This window comes from Corythoichthys intestinalis, chromosome 21 (assembly GCF_030265065.1).
Source record: "Corythoichthys intestinalis isolate RoL2023-P3 chromosome 21, ASM3026506v1, whole genome shotgun sequence".
Classification (NCBI taxonomy): Eukaryota; Metazoa; Chordata; class Actinopteri; order Syngnathiformes; family Syngnathidae; genus Corythoichthys; species Corythoichthys intestinalis.
The window spans coordinates 30,244,960-30,257,942 of NC_080415.1; the positions used below are offsets into that span (position 1 = coordinate 30,244,960).

General features: G+C 39.1%; 1 protein-coding gene across 3 annotated transcripts in view; it reads right to left on the reverse strand.

Moving 5' to 3' along the window:
• LOC130909788 (potassium voltage-gated channel subfamily H member 4-like) overlaps positions 1-12,983 on the reverse strand; it is a 60,697-nt gene that overhangs the window by 11,488 nt on the left and 36,226 nt on the right. For all 3 annotated transcript variants that reach the window (XM_057826644.1, XM_057826645.1, XM_057826643.1), the window contains exons 6-11: positions 9,919-10,076; positions 9,638-9,839; positions 9,380-9,574; positions 5,467-5,666; positions 4,303-4,552; positions 4,017-4,231 (exon numbers count right to left, since the gene is read on the reverse strand). In XM_057826644.1, coding sequence (XP_057682627.1) covers positions 4,017-4,231; positions 4,303-4,552; positions 5,467-5,666; positions 9,380-9,574; positions 9,638-9,839; positions 9,919-10,076 — 1,220 coding nt within the window. The remainder of the gene's footprint in view (positions 1-4,016; positions 4,232-4,302; positions 4,553-5,466; positions 5,667-9,379; positions 9,575-9,637; positions 9,840-9,918; positions 10,077-12,983) is intronic.

The window sequence follows — 12,983 nt, forward strand, 5'->3', positions numbered from 1 at the left end:
CAATACCTGCAATTAAATCTTTTCCAGAGAAAAACAAGATCAGACAACGATATGTGAACATTTCTTGATTAAGAAATGAATATTTAATGGGGTGTCCTAATTTTTTCACATGACTGTACATGCATTTTAAAAATGTTGGTCTATAAAAGTTGTAAAGCACTAAAACGGACAACAAAAATGAGTGAAATGAACAAGAATCCTACATTCATAATGGGTCAAAATTATTTTTCGAACAGATCACGTGACTAGCACCTTGGAGACGCTAACCCCACTAAACAAGCATATATTGTATCTAATAAGTTTATCTTATTGCTAACACTGTGTTTCGGGGTCATGAACAAGTTTGCCCCCTCCCGTCCCACAAAAGTCAAACTCGCCTTAGGCTTCCTACAGGTTTTGGGGTAATTTTGATCATTTCCTGTTGATTTTGGGGCATTCTGTCACAGTTCTTAAAATAACGACCATCAATGGAGATTTTTTTGCGGCTCTGAGTTGAAAGTCATTAGCAATGAATGGAGAATATTTTGTGGGTTTTAATCTGTGACATGAATTGAATGAATGTGCAATGTTAATGCAATAAGTTGAATTTGGCATTGGGAATGAAGGGTGCTTTTTTGTTGTTGAAAATCGTGAGTTCAAGAAGGAACGGTGAAAAGTCAAAGTTTAAATATGTACAGTGTATCGCAAAAGTGAGTACACCCCTCGCATTTCTGCAGATATTTAAGTATATCTTTTCATGGGAAAACACTGACAAAATGACACTTTGACACAATGAAGAGTAGTCTGTGTGCAGCTTATATGATAGAGTTAATTTATTTTCCCCTCAAAATAACTCAAAATATAGCCATTAATATCTAAACCCCAGGCAATATAAGTGAGTATACCCCTTAGAAACTACGTACATCCCTAAATGTCCAAATTGAGTACTGCTTGTCATTTTCCCTCCAAAATGTCATGTGACTTGTTACAGGAGTGCTGTCAGCATTGCTGCGGAGTTTGAAAAGGTGGGGGTCAGCCTGTTAGCGCTCAGACCATATGCCGCACTCTACATCAAATTGGTGTGCATAGCTGTCACCCCAGGAGGAAGCCTTATCCGAAGACTATACACAAGAAAGCCCACCGGTCTCATCAGACCATAGGACATGGTTCCAGTAATCCATGTGCTTTGTTGACATGTCTTCAAAAAACTGTTTGTGGGGTTTCTTGTGTATCGTCTTCAGAAGAGGCTTCCTCTAGTATAATTTATACTAAGGGTGTAACGGTACATGTACTTGTATTGAACCGTTTCGGTACGTGGTGCTCGGTTCAGAACGGCGGCGTACCGAACGAGTTAATGTAACCCTTACTTTTCGAGGCTGTGAGTCGATCGGGTTACAGTTTCTTTGTGTAGATTATATTTACTCCGTCTTCTCTACTATAATGAGGATCAACACGGTAGGACGGTATAACCCAGAAACATCAATGGCGCGACAACGTAGCCGCCGCGAGAACGCAGTGAAACACGGGCGTTAAAGTCAATCAGACAATGCACACCAGTCGCAGTGCGGCCGCATGTTAGACGCGTCCCAGAAGCGGCTCAACACGGCGCACGCAAAAAGAACGGCACAGTTTATTATTTGATGCAAGATGCGACCCTCCTGCGTCAATACTACTACCTGTCGCTAGGATCGGGCAGACTGGAAGTCACTCGTGTAAAAATACGGTGGATCCGGTCGATTTTCAAACTAATATGCAATCGTAACCCACTTTTTGAGTACATCAGATCCCTTGAGTGGTAGATCGGGACACAGTTGACTTGTCTTTGTTGATTTACTGCTGTCTTCTCTGCTATAATAATAACCAACACGGCCCCGTGTTCAATACAAAACCCTCCTACCACAACAAAACAAGTAGGAACTAATATTCACATCGGATAGGTTATACAACATAAAATATACAATATAAATGAATACGATATCACATTTGTAAAATATAAACACATAATAAAATAAATAATAGCCCATTTAAATAAAACAAATTGAAATGAGCTAAAACACCTGTAATTAAATAATAAGAATAACACACAGATCCTGCTTACACAATTAAATTTATTAATTTGTGTGTGGCGCTTTAACTTGAGAAAATCCGCCAATAAAGCTTTTGAAAACTGTTCATAAGAAAAAAAAAAAAAAGATTCATTGAGGCATTTCATTTGTAAAATACATGTTAAAATCTTTGTCATTGGGATTGCTTTTCTCTTTAGCACAGGACTTCTTTTTTCTTCTTTTTTTTCCAGAAAGAAAGCTGACCAATACGCGGGGTCTGAAAGTCAAATTGTTGTTGGATTATCTTTAAATACCCGCTACTTTTTGTGCAGAATTCTAGCTTTGTATAGGCTAATGTTCCTTTTGTTGAAAGGTGTGTAATAAACAACTAGCACATTTATATTTTGCATTTTGTTTTCTTACTCTACCGAAAATGAACCGAACCATGACCTCAAAACTGAGGGACGTACCGAACCGAGATTTTTGTGTACCGTTACACCCCTAGTTTATACTATTGTATCTTTCACTGTAGCCACTTTCACCCCTGCTAGTATAGTATATAATACCTAGTATAGTATATTCAATGAACCCTTTTATGCATGAATTATGATTTTTTTAAGCCTTACAAGGCACTCATTTAAGTCATTGGCTGCCATTGCCAATCCATTTTGGATTGAACGTCCAGCATCATCAGTGGCACTAAAATATGAACATTCACATCAGGTTAAATGAAGTTTGATGTCTTCGTCGTCAGTGACATGCAGTGGGTTGTATACAATTAAAAAAAAAAAAAAAAAAAAAAAAAAACTTTATAGTGTAGCTGTAACCATTGTATATTTTTGTTTTTATTCATTTTAATTTGATATATTTTTTTATTACCATGTACAATGTACAAATGTTTTCATAGTTATTAGAGATGTCCCGATCACGTCATTTTCAAAGTATCGGAATTGGCAAAAAAATATCGGACATGCCGTTTTCTAATTGTATTTAACGTTACAGACATAATATGTTACACTCATCCAGAGTCTTTCGTTTAGGCTTAAGGTAGGGTTATCAAATTTATCCCATTAATGGCAGTAATTAATTATTTTTTTAATTTATCAAGTTAAAATATTTTACGCAATTAACGCATGCGCTGCACGATCCACTCACGCATTGTCACGTTCAATCTGTAATGGCGCCGTTTTACCTATATAAAGAGCTAAAAGGCAGCAGAAAATGAGTAGAGCGAATTTTGGCAGCCTTTGGAGCCTTTTTTTTAATTGGCTAAAGCCCTACAATCCCTCACTCTACGATTAGAAATACTGTGGGTAGCAATGTGGGGAAGAAAGGTAGTAATTGATTTTTTTCTTAACGCTCTATATTATTTCCCAACGCAGAGAAGATATATCAATTGGTACCACCACACACAGTCATGGTTGCATTTCCCATCATGCATTTGGGCAGAACAGTTAAACGGCTACAGTATCATTTACTGAAAGCTCAACAAATACACTAGATGGCAATATTTAGTCACTATATACAAAGTCACATTTATCCTTTAAGAATTATAAGTCTTTCTATCCGTGGATCCCTCTCACAGAAAGAATGTTAATAATGTACAGTAAATGCCATCTTGAGGATTTATTGTCATAATAAACAAATACAGTAATTATGTACTGTATGTTGAATGTATATATTCGTCCGAGTTTTATTCATTTTTTTCTTAATGCATTGCCAAAATGTATATGATCGGGAAAAATTATCGGGAATGATTGGAATTGAATCGGGAGCAAAAAAACATGATCGGAACAACCCTAATAATTATTATGAAATGAAAAAAATACAATAATTATTCATAATAAAACCAGATATATTAAGTAATAATATTTGCTAATATTTAAGTTTTTTTTGTGAACAAAAATGGTCACGTGTCCGATAAAAGGGTTAGAGGTCTGAAATGCCATTAAAACAAAAACGCAGCTGTGGAGTGGGTAATTTTGCACCTACCTCATCCTGGCTGCCCTCGCGCAGGTTGTACGTGATGTTGTTGTGGATGTCGGAGGCGAAGACGCCGGCGTACTCCGGGTAAAGGTCTAGCACTTCCCTCAGTCCACGCACGCTAATGTACTGAAGGTCGCAGTAGGTCAGAGCCTTCACGTCCGCGTTTGTCTTAATCACCTGCTCGCTGTCCGGCAGGTCGCAGCCGATCAGGTCGCCTTTTCCTGTGACCACAAGACAAAAAACTCAGTGTACACGGCAGGGAATGTTCCAGTGTCAATGAATCTTTCCGTACCCAGTATGGCAAGCACCATGCCGTCCTTGAGCACCTCTAGGGAGCCGGAGCAGACAAAGTAGTTGGCGTGCAGCGCGTCGCCCTGGCGGATCAAGTACTCGCCAGGGACGCAGAAGGAGGTTTTGATGTGCAGTGAGAGAGAGCGCAGGCAGCCGCGGCTGGCGCCCTTGAAGACGGGAAGCTGCAGGATGTCCTTGTTCAGATGCGTGGCGATGTCGGCGCGAAGCTCGTCCGGAAAGTCGTGAAGCAGCTATGGAAGGGGAGAGCAACTTTAATGAGGATGATCGGGAAAAAATTACATGTAAAAGTATTTTTTTTTCAACACTAAAACGGACGTTTCGAGAGTTACAAAAAAAAAAAAAAACTAATGATCGGTCGCAAGCACAATTAGTAAGTTTATAAAACAGGTTTTAAGTTGAAATAATTCAGTTATTACTTACTTAAATTAGATTTTCAGAAATTCTGAAATGGAATTTACCATAATAATTTACCATTAAAAAATTAAAAATGAATCAACATCAAATTTTAAAAAATATATATTTATTTATTTAATATAAAAACATATTTAAAAAATGTATCTAATTTTTTTTTAAAATTAAGACCTCGATGAAAAAATGTAATATTTACGATATTGATAAATTATTAATTATCAATGGATGTATTATTATATTATATTTTAATTAAATTTCAAAATCCAAATTAATAATACAAACAAAGATGTTGAAAACAAGTTGAAGCCTGCAAACTAATTAGAAATCCACGATTAAACTGACAAAAGTACATAAAATATATTGTTAAATATATTGGCTAAATATATTGCTATTTTAAAAGTTTAAAAAGTATATATCAAATAAACTAATACTTACAATAAAGATTCAAGATTGTTGTTGTTTTTTTTTCAAATTACAAATATAAATTGCAAAACTTATATATTTGTATGTACATATTAAGGAAATTTAATTCAGAAAAATCTTTTAAATATGACAACTTGAATAAGAGAACAATCAATTTTTAGTGTTCAAATTAAAAAGAAATCTAAAATGTCAAATTCTAAAAAATGATTAAAACAAAATAACAATGATCAAAATAACAGTCAGACAAGTGTAACAAGAAGTTAACCACTGCAATTGCGAGTTAAAAAGACTTTCCTCCGACTTCCTATACCTCATTGGCGTCGATGCCGTTGTTGACCGACCAGGTGGTCTGAAAGTACTCCAGCATGCGTTGCTTGAGTTGCTGGGGCAGCCCGTGCACACGGATGAAGTCCTTCAGGTCCTTCATGCGTGTATGGTAGAGCGAGCGGCGCGAGTACATGCGCTGGATGATGGCCGTCACGTTCCCGAAGACCAGGGCGTGCATCAAGGCTGTGGGGAAGCCGAGTTTGTTATCATCAGTGTTGTTTTCGTCAACAATGACGATAACCAAAATATTTCGCCGATGAACAATGTTTTTCATGACAATCACTTGAAAATGACGGGCCAAAAATGTTGCTTGGGAGACTAGAACATAACGAGACGAATGCCATTTTTGTCTGACGAGACGACAATGTGACGAAAATGCGACATAGTTTTTGTCATATGTTAGGGTGACCAAACGTCCTCTTTTGCCCGGAGAAGTCCTACTTTCACGTAGTATCCTCGTCGTCCGGGCGGGTTTTATAAATTCATAAAAATGTCTGGTTTTTATGATTTTTCACAGGACCAATTTGAAGAGAATCCCTCCGTGGCATGGCTCCAACTAGAAGGGAAGGAAGGAGTAGTTCTTGTTTTTGTTGGCAGTTTACCCCTATCATGAGGCATTACCGCCATCTACTGGGTTGACGATTTGGCCACAACGCCTGCCCAGTTGTTAAGTTTTTTACGATAAATACATATATAATGGCAACTGTTGACTTCTGTCGGAGCGCTGACTGTAAAATCCCTTTTGGTGTCGCATCGTTGCGCTGCCGATTATTGTAAACTTTTGTAGCAAAGTTTGATTTTTGCCTCAGCTAACTATCAGTAAGCTAAACCACGCTAGGCATTATGGGAAACGTAGTTTTGAACTGCTACGTTTGGAAACATACTGGTTGAATAGTTTATCAGTTTTTTTTTCGGGTATTGTTTGTGTGAAATCTAGAACATTTAATGAGAATATCAATTGAATGGGAATAACAATTTGTCAAGGACAATTGTCGTGATAGTAATTTATAAAAATGTTTAGTTGGCACATAGCCTACTGTGTGTATGTGTATTGACTGGACTACATTTCCATGGGTCTGCATTATTATATATATATATATACACATATATATACAGTGCCTTGCAAAAGTATTCGGCCCCCTTGAATCTTGCAACCTTTCGCCACATTTCAGGCTTCAAACATAAAGATATGAAATTTAATTTTTTTGTCAAGAATCAACAAGTGGGACACAATCGTGAAGTGGAACAACATTTATTGGATAATTTAAACTTTTTTAACAAATAAAAAACTGAAAAGTGGGGCGTGCAATATTATTCGGCCCCTTTACTTTCAGTGCAGCAAACTCACTCCAGAAGTTCAGTGAGGATCTCTGAATGATCCAATGTTGTCCTAAATGACCGATGATGATAAATAGAATCCACCTGTGTGTAATCAAGTCTCCGTATAAATGCACCTGCTCTGGGATAGTCTCAGGGTTCTGTTTAAAGTGCAGAGAGCATTATGAAAACCAAGGAACACACCAGGCAGGTCCGAGATACTGTTGTGGAGAAGTTTAAAGCCGGATTTGGATACAAAAAGATTTCCCAAGCTTTAAACATCTCAAGGAGCACTGTGCAAGCCATCATATTGAAATGGAAGGAGCATCAGACCACTGCAAATCTACCAAGACCCGACCGTCCTTCCAAACTTTCTTCTCAAACAAGGAGAAAACTGATCAGAGATGCAGCCAAGAGGCCCATGATCACTCTGGATGAACTGCAGAGATCTACAGCTAAGGTAGGAGAGTCTGTCCATAGGACAACAATCACTCGTACACTGCACAAATCTGGCCTTTATGGAAGAGTGGCAAGAAGAAAGCCATTTCTCAAAGATATCCATAAAAAGTCTCGTTTAAAGTTTGCCACAAGCCACCTGGGAGACACACCAAACTTGTGGAAGAAGGTGCTCTGGTCAGATGAAACCAAAATTGAACTTTTTGGCCACAATGCAAAACGATATGTTTGGCGTAAAAGCAACACAGCTCATCACCCTGAACACACCATCCCCACTGTCAAACATGGTGGTGGCAGCATCATGGTTTGGGCCTGCTTTTCTTCAGCAGGGACAGGGAAGATGGTTAAAATTGACGGGAAGATGGATGCAGCCAAATACAGGACCATTCTGGAAGAAAACCTGTTGGTATCTGCACAAGACCTGAGACTGGGACGTAGATTTATCTTCCAACAGGACAATGATCCAAAACATAAAGCCAAATCTACAATGGAATGGTTCAAAAATAAACGTATCCAGGTGTTAGAATGGCCAAGTCAAAGTCCAGACCTGAATCCAATCGAGAATCTGTGGAAAGAGCTGAAGACTGCTGTTCACAAACACTCTCCATCCAACCTCACTGAGCTCGAGCTGTTTTGCAAGGAAAAATGGGCAAGAATGTCAGTCTTTCGATGTGCAAAACTGATAGAAACATACCCCAAGCGACTTGCAGCTGTAATTGGAGCAAAAGGTGGCGCTACAAAGTATTAACGCAAGGGGGCCGAATAATATTGCACGCCCCACTTTTCAGTTTTTTATTTGTTAAAAAAGTTTAAATTATCCAATAAATTTTGTTCCACTTCACGATTGTGTCCCACTTGTTGTTGATTCTTGACAAAAAATTAAAATTTTATATCTTTATGTTTGAAGCCTGAAATGTGGCGAAAGGTTGCAAGGTTCAAGGGGGCCGAATACTTTTGCAAGGCACTGTATATATATATATATATATATATAATATATATATACATTAGTCATTATTTATTGTTATTTTTTTCAAAATGCATTTTCCATCCAGAGTGAGGGGGCACACTTTAAATATAAATTAAATTAAATTAAGTGATATAGGCATCTTTGAGTGAACTTTGAGTAAAATTCAAGTATCTTGAGGCCGGGCTGAGTGTCCTCTTTTTTGGAAATCAAAATATGGTCACCCTATCATATGTCAATGCCTGATATTTTCATACTGTAGTCGAGTATTTCAGCTTGCATCATAACAGTGTTTGTCGTGCACCTATCCCTCAGTTTAGGATGCGTTTTCAAGCTACGCTGTGTTCCATTTTGCTTGTTTGGAAACACATGGTGATATTTGTTTTCTTATCTTAGCAAGAGAGAATATACTGTAACGTAATTTTCAGGCTATAAGGTGCACCTGACTATAAGACGCCACCCACCAAATTTGACACGAAAAGAGCAATTGTTCATGGATAAGCTGCACTGGACTCTAAGCCACAACTGTCCTCACTGTATAACAGGATATTTACACCAAAATATATTAACCGGTAACACTTTTTGACAGCGGCATCATAAGACTGTCATTAGATTAAATGAACCACCATGAAGCTTTGAACCAATTGGCTTCAATGCTTCATTTGGCCATCATTGCTCCCTTGGGGGAGACAGTCAACCTCTGCTGCCACCTACTGTCAACACAGTTGTTGTCCAACATGCCTCCTAACATGCATTACAGCGCTACACATGTAGGTAACAATCAAAATTCATATTCTGGACTAATCATTTCTTCAGTTACTGTTCCAGTTGTTTCATTAATTGCTAGTTATGGTATCTGGTAAAACTTTATTTGACAGTGACGCCATAAGACTGTCATAAGATCATAATTATGACATGACACTGCCATGAGCATTAATGAATGCTTATGACATGTCATTTTTTGTCACCCGGAAAATTATCTCAGTTTTGAATGGATGTTAAGATCCGAGCTGGAAATAAAACTAGACGAAGACGAACACATTTTGAAATGACTAAAATATGACAAAGACTAATAAGTATTTTTGTCTAAAAGACAAAAATTAAAAGGGCTGCCAAATCTCCCGAAAATGTACGTTCAATTCACGAAAAAAAGCCGTACCGCCCACGAGCATTGTGCAGATGGAGAAAATCTTCTCGGCGTCAGTGTTGGCACAGACGTTACCGAATCCCACGCTGGTCAGGCTGCTGAGGGTGAAGTAGAGGGCGGCGATGTAGGAGCTGCGCACTGACGGGCCGCCCACTGTGTTGTTGACGTACGGCGTCTCCTGACGCTTGCCCAGCTCGTGGAGCCAGCCTGCTGGGTCAGCGCACCTAATTAACACCGTCGTCCAACCATCCATCCGGTCGACTTCCTCACCTATTTCCCAGGAGTCGCTGGTTTCCAGCTCCTTGCGTCCTATCATGTACCAGATGCAGGCCATCCAGTGCGCCAGCAGGGCGAACGCGGACATGAGAAGTGTCAGAACCATGGCGCTGTACTGCGAGTAGCGGTCCAGCTTCTGAAGCAGACGCAGGAGCCTCAGTAGACGCACCGTCTTGAGAAGGTGCACCAGCGAGGTCTGCCGGGTCCGACAAAAATTTTAATCAGGATTTCCGACTTAAAGCAACAATCCAAATTAGGGAGCCAAGGTGCCTCACCACTGTGATGTTGAAGGCATAGAGGAGGTCAAAGGGCAGCGCCGCCACCAGGTCCACAAAGAACCAAGTGGTGGCGTAGTGAATGCAAATGGAGCGTGACTGGTACACCACCTGACCCGACTGGCTCACAAAAGTCGTGCGGAAATTCAGGATGATGTCTGCATTAAAAAAGGTATTCAAAGCAATTAGATGTGATTTCTGTACCTTCGTGAAGTTGGCTATCTGACGCAAATTTCTATGAAAATGGTGTCAATTGTTTGTGCTACGTTTGTGCTGTAAAAAGTTTTGTCTGTGCTGCTATCGTTTTTAACATATTTACACTTGTTTTATAGGTCAATCTGAGGTCGATCAGCCCCCCATTTTGATTAAAAATGGCTAAACATGATGTCAATCGATTGTGCTGGTTTGTGCTGTAAAAAGTTTTGTTTGTGCGGCTATCGTTTTGGAGATACAGTGATCCCTCGCTACTTCGCGCTTCCAACTTTGCGCTCTCAGTCCATCGCGGATTTTTTTTTCCCAATTAAACAAAATAAATAAATACAGATGAGCCATTCGAGCCGATCACGTAGTCTCACTCTGTTGCTCATTGTTAGTCAGGCGGTGCAGTGGAGTTGCTTATTAAAGTTAACAATGTTTGACAGACGTTAAGGTTTGATCTTGCCACAGATGCCTGGAAGCCAAAGCTTCAAAGCGCGGCATGCGTCAATGATCGTTTAACTTGTTAAACAGTGGGGCCGTATGTATGCGGGGGCCGGGGTGGCCCACCCAGACGTGAGTCGTGCCCACCCAATCAAAATGTCGGTAATATCTATTGTAGCGTCGCACTGGATATAGCGAACGAACGGAGAGTTGGTCTCACCTACTTTTTTATTGCAGGATTAACGGTTACTGTTGGCCGCAACCACGCCAAACAAGCAATCACCAAAACAAGCTGTTTTTCCAACATAAACCCCCCAAAAATTAATGCAGCCTCAACGGGACACACGCCAGTGTCCTACTAGCCCCGGTCCCAAGCCCGGAGAAATGCAGAGGGTTAAAAAAAAGCCTGCATTGGGGTGCCCCCTCAAGATTTCTTAGTGCCCACTCTGGTGGGTAAACCTAGATCCGGGACAGATGCTGTGGCAACTCATTGTGTGTAAGTGAGCTGCTTGAGCGGATTTGAAATGAAGCACTTAATAAGGACAAGCATTTTTCTACTTTATTCATGTGCAAAAGTAATTTGGTGGGACAGTAATATGTTCAAAACTTATCATAATTATTACATTTGAAGTGCTTAAAAACCATTTATTAAAATATTTTAGGGCTGTTAAACGATTAAATTTTTTTAAATCGAGTTAATTACAGCTTAAAAATTAATTAATCGTAATTCATCGCAATTCAAACCATTTATAAAATATGCCATATTTTTCTGTAAATTATATATATATTCTGTAAAATAAATTGTTGGAATGGAAAGATAAGACACAAGATGGATATATACATTCAACATACGGTACATAAGGACTGTAGTGGGCATTTCACTCTACTGTCATTTAAATCTGTCTGTGCTGTCCTCACTCTGAAGCATCTACTTTTTCCAAAGCTAGACAGCTAGTGAACGACGCCTTAATAATCAGACTTCTTCCTTTTTCATCTGATTTATTAATAAAATGGCCTCAAACCATTGTCCTCTTTAGACCGTCGTAAAACTACAAAAAAAAGTACACAAGCATTGCATTAGCAACAACGTTAGCTTAGCACGCTATACAGGTTCACAAAACATAAACAAAAAGCGTCTCATACAAAAAATATAACATTTCGCTTACTAACATAATATGTGCATTAGTTACAACAACCATACTTACGGACAAATCTTGTCCAAGGATCATATAAGCACAACATACAACAACGTAGGCGTCAGCCCGAGACGTCCTGCAGCCATATTGAACTGGCATGACAACAATAAACCATGTCGCAAAGCGACCACAAGAGTTCGCTGTTAGACAGCACAAAAAGCCTTGCTGTAAAACTTACCAAAAGGCAGAATACTGTCTGACATGGGACAGTGCGGGACATGTGCGTTAATTGCATCAAATATTTTAACATGATTAATTAAAAAAATTAATTACCGCGCGTTAACGCGATAATTTTGACATCCCTAAAATATTTACAAACAAAAAAGGTTTTTTTTGTGTGCGAGGGGCGCTACTTCGCGGTTTATCACTTATCACGAAGGGTTCTGGTCCCCATTAACCATGAAAAATGAGGATTTACTGTATTGAGATATTAATTTTGAGTGATGAAGTCACTTGCAGCTTTTCCGTATCCAACTCTTGCGGCTGACGGAGCGCACCAACTCTCTCAAAAACAGATGAGCGTCCCAATAACTAGCGCAAACGCAGCATAAACAAATAACACCCCTTGGGCTCATTTTGCAGTAAATGGGGGCTTGAGATATTAATTTCAAGTGATGACGTGACTCACAGCCCCCCATTTATTGTAAAATGGACCGGGATGAGTGCCATTTGTTTATGCTGCGTTTGCGCCAGTTGTTCGGACACCCCTCTGTTACTGAAAGAGTATGTGCGCTCAGTTAGCCGCGACGGCGAAGCTAAGATTGACTTCATCACTCGAATTTAAAATCTCAATACTGTATCTAAAAAACGATAGCAGCACAAACAAAACTATTTACAGCATAAACGATTGGCACCATATTTAACACTTTTTAATCTAAATGGGGTGCTGGTTGACCTAAGATTGACCTATAAAAAATTGTAAATATCTTAAAAACAATATCAGTACAAACGAAACTTTTCACAGCACACGTAGCACAACCGATTAACATCATTTTTATACAAATTTGCGTCTTATGGCAGGACAACTTTACGGAGATTTCTGTGTCAGGGGAAATAATACTACTGTCCCTGACAAAAGTCTTGTCGCTTATCCATTTTGTAGAAATAATTGCTAATAACCTGACTTTTAATAATTCAGTTGGTTTCAGAAATGGCTCATATGAAAGCTAAGACCCTCCCAAATGATGTTGAATGTACAAAAATATATTTGTTTCACTGAAAAATGATTTA